The sequence below is a fragment of the Apium graveolens genome, chromosome 4 (genome assembly GCF_009905375.1).
Source record: "Apium graveolens cultivar Ventura chromosome 4, ASM990537v1, whole genome shotgun sequence".
In the NCBI taxonomy this organism is placed as follows: Eukaryota; Viridiplantae; Streptophyta; class Magnoliopsida; order Apiales; family Apiaceae; genus Apium; species Apium graveolens.
The window spans coordinates 267,300,314-267,309,868 of record NC_133650.1 but is presented as its reverse complement, the minus strand read 5'-3'; the positions used below and the strand labels follow the sequence as shown (position 1 = coordinate 267,309,868).

At 37.7% G+C, this 9,555-nt stretch overlaps 1 protein-coding gene across 1 annotated transcript; it reads left to right on the top strand.

Moving 5' to 3' along the window:
* Window positions 1-7,851: 7,851 nt before the first annotated feature.
* LOC141719607 (secreted RxLR effector protein 161-like) lies at window positions 7,852-8,316 on the top strand. The gene has a single exon (XM_074521986.1). It carries the CDS (start codon window positions 7,852-7,854, stop codon window positions 8,314-8,316), a length of 465 nt encoding a protein of 154 aa, XP_074378087.1.
* Window positions 8,317-9,555: the final 1,239 nt, after the last annotated feature.

The following is a 9,555-nucleotide window of genomic DNA, read 5'->3' as shown; positions in this document are numbered from 1 at the left end:
CCTAAATCCTCATACATGATTGGACTTAGGATATATCTCTTTCAGTTATCTGGCATGGCCTTGCTAAATTCAATATATAATTGCCTCTTTGTTGCTGTAATAGTTAGCATTATTTCCAACATTCTTGAAGAGATAGTTTGTTATATATTATTTAGCGTAATAATGGTTAGCGAAGGTGAGGTTCCCGTTGGTGGTGGTAGTAGTTCTGGTGGTGCAACTGTTGGGGCCATAGATTGGACCACTTATAGTTTTCCACAAGCTGTTGAATTAACCGATTTACCGGAGAAATTTAATAGTGGCATCGGCTTTTCTCGCTAGAAGAAAAGGATGAAATTGTGGTTGACTATAAAGGATTTGTGGCCGGTTGTGGAATATGAGACACCGATGGTAGATCAAGAGAAGGCTGAAACGGTTAAGGCTTTTGCGAAGTGGGCTGAGAAGGATGGGGTGGCTATGGCGGCCATTTTGGCTGCTCTATCAAACACTTTGTTTGATGTTTATTCTTCTGATGCCTACTCCGCAAAACTCTTATGGGAGAAGCTGGACTAAATACATAATACTGACTCACAAGGTCTGGAAAAGTATTCTGTGGCAAGATTCCTTGAGTTTAAGCTGGTGGACAATAAGTCCATGACCGAGCAAGTGCATGAGTTTCGAGATGATAGTGCATGCTTTGAAGGAGTCTGGAATGGACCTCCCTGAGAAGTTCAAGGTTATGAGCATGATTGAGAAGCTCCCGAAGTCTTGGGAAGAGTTCTCTCTCTCCCTGAAGAGACAGAAAGGAGAGATCACCTGGACCAACCTTATGTTGGACATCTCGGTCCAAGAACAACACAAGTCCAAACAGGGACATGTGATGCCAACTGATGACGGTACCTCTAAGGTTAACATAGCAACTGTAGGACAGAAAAGGAAGGCTATTGCTAAGAAAGTGAATAATAATAAACCTAAGAGTGGTAAGGACAAGGCCAAGAAACCCAAGGTAAACAAACCATATTGGTCTTGTGGGCAGGTTGGGCACTGGAGTAAGGACTGCCCTTCGAAGAAAGCGAAGAAAACCGAGATGCGAGATGGTAGCGCAAGCAAATGCTGTGCTTGGAACTGCAAGTGGGCCTGTAGTGAACATGGTTGTTTGTGAGGCTACCGCTTCTGAAACCAATGCTGACCGGTATGTATCCTACAACCCTTTAATATTTTCTACCTATCTGTCAAATGAATGGTTCATAGATACTGGAGCTAATGTGCATATTTGTGCTGATATTAGTTTATTTGTATCTTATTAACAGAGTCATAGCTTGACTGTGAAGATGGGGAATGCTAGTGCCGCTAAAGTACTTGGAATAGGAAACGTGGATATGAAGTTCCCTTCAGGACGTATACTATCTCTGACTAGAGTGCATCATGTTCCCGACATGCGTAGAAATATAATAAGTGGAAGCTGTATAGTTTCTAATGGTTTTGAAATTTCTTTCAAGTGTAATAAAGTAGTTCTTATTCATACTGGTACATTTTTTGGCAAGGGTTACTTGTCAAATGGTTTATTTGTTATTAATGCTGAACCCGTTCTGGGGAATTTGAATAATAATATTATTCCTTCTGTTAACTGTGTTGAATCCTCGGATATATGACATGCTAGACTAGGTCACTTAAACTTTGGTGCTCTTAAGAATATGATGAACTTAGAGTTGATTCCAAAATATACCATATAAAAGAATTCTAAATGTCAAGTATGTGTGTCTGCTAAATAAATAAGGAAACCTTTTCATAACATTGTTAGGGATTCAGACTTGTTAGATTTAGTACACATTGATATTTGTGAATTTGGTGGTGTGTTGACCAAGGACCAATTTAGATACCGTCTTTACTTTTATAGATGATAGTAGTAGATATTGTTATGTTTATTTACTTAGACATAAGGATGAAGCACTTAGTAAATTCATTATATATAAAACTGAAGTAGAAAAACAAACTAGTAAGTTACTTAAACGATTGAGATCTGACAGAGGTGGTGAGTATACGAGTAACGCTTTTAATGAATTTTGTGCAAACAATGGTATAGTTCATGAAGTTACTCCACCATATACACCTGAGTCTAATGAGGTTGCTGAATGAAAGAACAGAACATTTAAAGACATGATTAATAGTATGCTGATTAACTCTAGGTTGCCTAAATACATGTGGGGAGAGGCTCTAAATACGGCTTGCCATATGTTGAACAGAGTCCCTCTGAAACACATGGATAAGACACCCTTGGAGTTATGGAAAGGCAGGATAACTAGTCTTAAGTATCTTCGTGTGTGGGGGTGCCTTGCTAAGGTACTTGTTCCTGAACACAAGAGAAAGAAACTAGGTCCGTAAACTGTTGACTGTATCTTTTTGGGCTATCTTGAGACCACTACAGCTATGAGATTTCTAGTATTAAAATCTGACATAGATGGCATAGTGGCAAACACGATAGTTGAATTTCGAGATGCTACATTCTTTGAGGATGTCTACCCTATGAAGACTGGAATACCTGAAATGACTTCTGAGGAAGATCCTACTCACACATCGAGTTATATTCCTGATCATATGGAAAAGATGACAAATGTGGGGGTGGAACCTAGTAGTAGCTCTATTCCTAAGGAAGTAGAGGAACCAAGGAAAAGTAAGCGTGCAAAGGTATTTAAGGACTTTGGAGGTGGTTTTATCACTTACAATATCGAGGACGAACCTTTAACTTTCTGACAAGCTATGGATTCTTCGGAGTCTAGGCATTGGAAGGGCGCTGTGAAGAGTGAAATTGACTCTATTATTTCTAATGGAACATGGAGTTGGTTTATCTCCCTCCTGGGTGTTCTACTATTGGGTGTAAATGGGTCTTTAAGAGGAAGTTGAACCCTGACGGCTCAATAGATAAGTACAAAGCTAGACTGGTAGCTAAGGGTTTTAAGCAGAGGGAAGGAATTGATTACTTTGATACATACTCTCCGGTTGCTAGGATGGTAACAATCTGAATGCTTATAACATTGGCTTCCGTCCATGGTCTTATCATCCATCAGATGGATGTAAAGACCGCATTTCTTCATGGTGAACTTGAAGAAGAGATTTATATGGACCAGCCTGAGGGTTTTGTTGCATCTGACAATGAAAGGAAAGTATGTAAGTTGATCAAGTCCATCTATGGCTTAAAACAAGCTCCCAGGGATTGGCATAAAAAGTTTAATAAAACTGTATTGCCATTCAGTTATAAGATTAATGAAAGTGACAAAAGTGTCTACACTAAAGTTAAAGGTAGTGAGTGTGTTATCCTGCGCCTATATGTGGATGACATCTTCCTGTTTGGAACCAATATTGAGATTATTAATGAGACAAAAGAATTCTTGAAAAGGCACTTTGAAATGAAGGATATGGGTGAGGCTAGTGTGATTCTTGGAATCAAACTGATTCAGTCAGCTGAGGGAATAACCTTAACTCAATCTCATTATATAGAGAAATCTATACTTGAGAAATATGGTTATTCACAGTGTAGAATCGCTAGTACACCTTATGATTCTAAAGTTGCCCTTGTCAAGAATACTTCAGGAGTTCCTGTGTCCCAGTTAAGGTATTCTCAGATTATTGGGAGTTTGCAGTATCTAGCTAACTGTACTAGACCAGATATTTCATATTATGTGTCTAAGTTGGCTAGATATACAAGCTGTTCAAACAGAACTCATTGGGATGATCTTGATAGAGTACTTAGATATCTAAAAGGCACAATGTACCTTAGTTTACACTACATGAGATTTCCTGGTGTGCTTGAAGGGTACATTGATGCAAGTTGGATCGCTAAGAAGTCTGGTTCCAATTGAGTGACTGGATATGTGTTCACCTTGGCAGGTGGAGCGATATCCTGGAAGTCAAGCAGACAGACTTTAGTGACTCGGTCTACATTTGAGGCTGAGTTGTGTGCACTAGATGCCACAGGGACGGAGGCTAAATGGTTACACGGATTTATATCTGCAATACATGTAGTAAGCAGACCGCTTCCTGCTATTGTTATTCAGTCGAACAACTATCGACAAGATTAGCAGTAAAAAGCATAATGCTAAAATAAAAAGACACATCCAAGTTAGACTTAGGTCTATAAGGGTTTAGTGACTGATAGGATTATTTCTATAGAGTTTATAGGAACTCAGAATAATATAGCTGATCCTTTGACTAAAGGACTGGAACCTGCAGTGGTCCTCAAGTCAAGGTTGGGGATGGGACTGTCAACCCATCTTAATTCATCAACAGTGGGAACCCAATACACATGAGGGGAGATCCCTCGAAATGTATTCAATGAGGTAATAACAAGCTGTAAGGATAAATTGGTAGTACCTTTGCTACGTAGATGATACTGTTGTATCTGAGTTTATCCCCTGTAAACCTAGAAGGTACTGACACTGCTAGAAAAGTAAAAGTGTTAAAACTCTGAATGAGATCAAGTCATTTGACGAGATAGAGGCAGTATATCTCTGGAGATGCCTAGCTAAGCGAATGTAATTGTGTGGTCGCAATTAGAGGAAAGGGTTATTCCTTGAAGCATTCGATGAACAGGATCGAGACAAGACCATTAATGTCTCAAAGCCGTAGATTGGAACCATAGCCTTTGACTTGTCGTCGTCTATGGAACATGGTTATACTAAAAGGATTAAGATTCAAGGTGAAACATTCCATCTGAATCCGGTAGCCATTGAATTATAGGACTTAGGAGGGTTCAAACCCGGAAGGGTACCGACTCTGAAAAACAAGTCATGATGGAAAACCTGATCACATTTCTGTATGGATTTGTGGGGGATTGTTAGAAAATAGGATTTTAGATCATAATTTTAATTATGTTCTTGATGACTATCCTAAAAACTAATGATTGGAAGTTGTTCAATGATATGTGAACTTAAACTTTCATGTATGGTTTAAAGAATTTTCTTAATAAAATCCATAGAGAATTAGAGTTAAACTTAGTGGCTTGAAAGAGCTTGAAAAGAAAAAAATTTGTTTTATCCCATATTGAAAATAAATAAAGGGGGTATTGGCTTTATATAGTATCACACACATGGGTAGTGTACAACTACTGAGGTGCGTGATGGTGCATTATGTTCTTGTGTGCTTCACGCGCACACACACCCACATGCGTGCGTGCGCCGCCGCCCCGCCACGCACGCACCGTACCGCACCGGACCAGACCGGGCCGGACTGGGCCGGACTGGGTCGAAGGGCGATTTGGGCGAATATCTCGGCGTCTCGCGTACGCGAGGCGACCTGGGAGAGGATTTTATTTATTTGTGTGATTTAATTTTTTAATTAGAATTTATTTATCATTTTGGGCTGGGTTATAATTGTTGGGTTGGGTTCGGTTTTTGAATTGGGCTGAGTCACTTTGTGAGTGGGATTAGTCAGATTCATTGAACCTGGATACTGAACAAATAACTTTATAACTGATCATATTTTCAAATTAAAAATTAAATCTGAAATAATGTCAGGGATTAATGAATAAGCTGTTACAATTTTATTTTAAATTCAAATTATCAGTTTTGATTTTTCTATTAATTGTACAGTTTAATTCAGATATTAAATGGGGTGGCAGTTTCACTTAGTCTCTACTATAAATAGAGGACTAAGGTTTTGAGTTTAATGTACCACACCCTGCATTCTTCTTCTCCTCTCTATACTCTTTGCCCTCTCCCTTATTCAGATAGTGTTTTTCCGGCGAAGTGAGGTTCCAGTCGAGGTCGAGCTTTCGAGGTGCTGTAAACTCAAATCTCGGGGCTGTTTTATCCTGGAGGAGTTGTTGCATAGCATCCCAAAGCAGCCAGGTGGGGGAAACTATCTCTTCAAGAGCAGTCAGGGCTTCGAGTAAGGCCTGACGACTCAGCTGCATCATTACTTTCTGCATTTCTTTTACCAGTTGCACATCATTGTTCCTGTTCTTTCTTTAAGTGTCAAAGCTATGGTTACTGATACGCATTCTTGTCTTTCTTTGTCCTTACAGTTTCTGACTTGTTTATTGTTTACCTGCATGCTTTGTTTCGTTAACCGGTTATCTAGCCTGGCCTTGCTAAATTCAATATATAATTGCCTCTTTGTTGCTATAATAGTTAGCATTATTTCCAACATCATACTGCAAATATAATTAGAATAAGGCCTTCTGCTTACCACAAACAATCCCCTCAAGAATTGGTTCTTGGTCAAGTACCTAATATATCTCATTTAAAAGTATTTGGTTGTGCTGTGTATGTTCCTATATCACCACCACAAAGAACTAAAATGGGACCTCAAAGAAGAATTGGTATATATGTTGGTTTTGATTCTCCGTCTATTATAAGATATCTGGAACCATTAACTGGTGATGTTTTTACTGCTCGGTATGTTGATTGTCATTTTGATGAATCTATGTTCCCTACATTAGAGGGAGATAAAATTTTGCATAAATTAATATCTGAAATATCATGGAATTCCTCAGGATTAAATGATATTGATCTGCGTACTAAACAATGTGAATCTGAGGTTCAAAAAATTATACATACGCAAAATATTGCTAATCAAATGCCAGATGCATTTAATGATTCTAGAAATATTGTGAAATCATATATACCTGTTGTTAATGCTCCGTCCAGGATTGAAATCCCTGGCAATAAATCAATTTCAGCAGAATTGATTGGTGATTCAAAGCCACGCCAAAAATGTGGTAGACCTATTGGTGCAAAAGATATTGTACCACGAAAACGAAAATTGATTGGAATTGCCACAAAAGTGGCAAAAGTTTCAGAAAATACCCCAGAAGTGGTATTTCCTACTGAAGAGGTTCAAGCCCCTGAAGTGGTTGTAACAAAACTCCCAGACGTGGGATTGCCTCCAAAAGAGAATGTTGCCCCAGAAGTGGCACATGCCCCAGAAGTGGAAAATGCTTCCACAGAAGCAAAGGTACCTGAAAATTATGAGATCTCAATGAATTATGTCCATAACGCGAAATTACTGGATCGTGGGAGTATTGAGTTTGATGATGTATATGCTTTTTCCGTGGCATCTGATATTATTATGAACTCCGATCCTGAATTACAAAGTGTGGAAGAGTGTCGACACCGAGATGATTGGCCAAAATGGAAAATTGTGATTCAAGAAGAATTGCAATCCTTGCGCAAGAGAAATATATTTGGACCCGCAGTCCAAATACCAGCTGGTGTAGTCCCCGTCGGGAATAGATGGGTGTTTGTACGAAAACGAAATGAGAAAAATTAAATTGTGAGATATAAGGCCCGGCTAGTAGCCCAGGGATTCTCTCAAAGTCCTGGTTTTGATTACCAGGAAACATACTCTCCTGTGATGGATGAAGTTACTTTTCATTTTCTAATGGGTATGGTTTGTATGGAAAAACTGGAAACACGTTTGATGGACGTTGTGACAGCATACCTATATGGATCACTTGATAGTGATATTTATATGAAAATTTGTGAAGGATTAAATATTGAGGACACTAAGCCTCGACATTTATATTCTGTTAAATTAAAATGATCATTGTATGGTTTGAAACAATCTGGTCGTATGTGGTACAACAGGCTTAGTAAATACTTATTGAATGATGGATATGTTAATAATCAAGTGTGTCCTTGCATTTTCATTAAACGATCATCAACAGGTTTTGTTATTATTATCGTATATGTGAATGATTTGAATATAATTAAAACTACTGAAGATATCACTAATGCTGCTAAATATCTGAAAAATGAGTTTGAAATGAAAGATCTTGGAAGGACAAGATTTTGTTTAGGTATACAGGTGGAGCACTTATCTTCAGGAATATTTGTTCATCAATCAAACTACACTGAAAAGATTCTTGATCGGTTCTACATGGACAAAGCTCATCCACTAGCCACACCAATGGCTGTTCGATCACTCGAGGTTGAAAAGGATCCTTTCCTTCTTAGAAAACAAGATGAAGAGGATCTTAGACCTGAAGTTCCATATCTCAGTGTAATTGGTGCTCTCATGTATCTGACAAATAACACACGACCTGATATTGCATTTGCAGTGAACCTGTTGGCAAGATTTAGTTATGACCCTACTAAAAGGCTTTGGGATGGAATCAAACATATATTCAGATATCTTCGAGGGACAATCAATCTTGGACTATTCTTCCCAAACAATTCAAGATCACAGCTAGTTGGATATGCAAATGCTGGATACATGTCAGATCCTCACTTTGGGCGATCACAAACAGGTTACCTATTTACATATTGTGATACTAGCTATCTCTTGGAAGTCTACAAAACATACGATGGTTGTAACTTCATCAAACCACAGCAGAGTTACTAGCAATTCATGAAGTAAGCAGAGAATGTATTTGGCTAAGGTCGGTCATTCAACATATTCGAGAATCATGTGGATTATCAAGTATTTCAGACAGTCCTAAAGTTTTATTGGAGGATAACTCGGCCTGCATCAAACAACTTAAGGAAGGATATATTAAAGGAGATCGAACAAAACACATATTGCCAAAATTCTTCTACACTTATGAACTTCAAGAAAATGGTGATATTGATGTCCAACAAGTTCGCTCATGCGATAATCTGACGGATATACTTACAAAGCCACTACCTACATCAACATTTGAGAAGCTGAGAAATAATATGGGTATGTGGAGGTTAAAAAGTTTGCTACATCAAAATGACAAAATGTGAGATATTTTATTCAGGGGGAGGCTTTACTCTTTTTCCTTCGTCAAGGTTTTTATCCCACTGGGTTTTTCCTTGCAAGATTTTAACGAGGCAGTCAATCTTTGCAATAACTCGCATTTGACAATCAAGGGGGAGTGTTAAAATATTTGAATAAATATAAAGTGATTGTCAAAGCGTATCAAGGAAGTCTCTCAAATCTTATTGAGGAAGACTTGCACAGCTTCTTAAGAAAGAAACTTAATCAGGAAGACTTGTAAAGCTTATCGAGGAAGACTTGTAAAACTTATCGAGGAAGACTTGCAATACTTAATGAAGAAGATTTGAATAGTTTACATAGTAAGACTTGTAAACCAACTACTATAAATAGCTCATTTAGCTAATGGAATGAGATACAACTTTCTCTCCATATTTTCTATTCTCCTATACTTCCTCTACATTAAACATAACTAATATTTTCAGTCAAGGTTTCTAACAATTTCAAATTTAATATTATAGGTTCTAGTCTATTTTTTAATTATATCTTTCGATCAAAAATATTTGACTAATTTGATAAATCATCAATAACTTATCCTATTTTTCATAAAGACAACTGACATGTGCAGTACACACCCTTTATTGAATTTTAGACCAAATCTTTGAATATGAATTTGCACATGATATTTTAATCTTAATCACAATAAAGAGTGTGCACCTATAAATCGAAGGTGTGCACATATCAGCTACCTTCATAAATCACCGGATAAATCATAGATCGGTATCTCAACTAAATAGGTTTGATCTCCGAAATCTATAAGCAAGACTTGTTTATCTATCTATCGATACTTCTATTACTATTATATTAAAAATGAAATATTGAAAATTTTGGTACGGTACCTAT

Bases quoted from the DNA above. Each gene is read 5' to 3' on its own strand.
- LOC141719607 (XM_074521986.1), top strand. From the start codon at position 7,852: ATGGACAAAGCTCATCCACTAGCCACACCAATGGCTGTTCGATCACTC.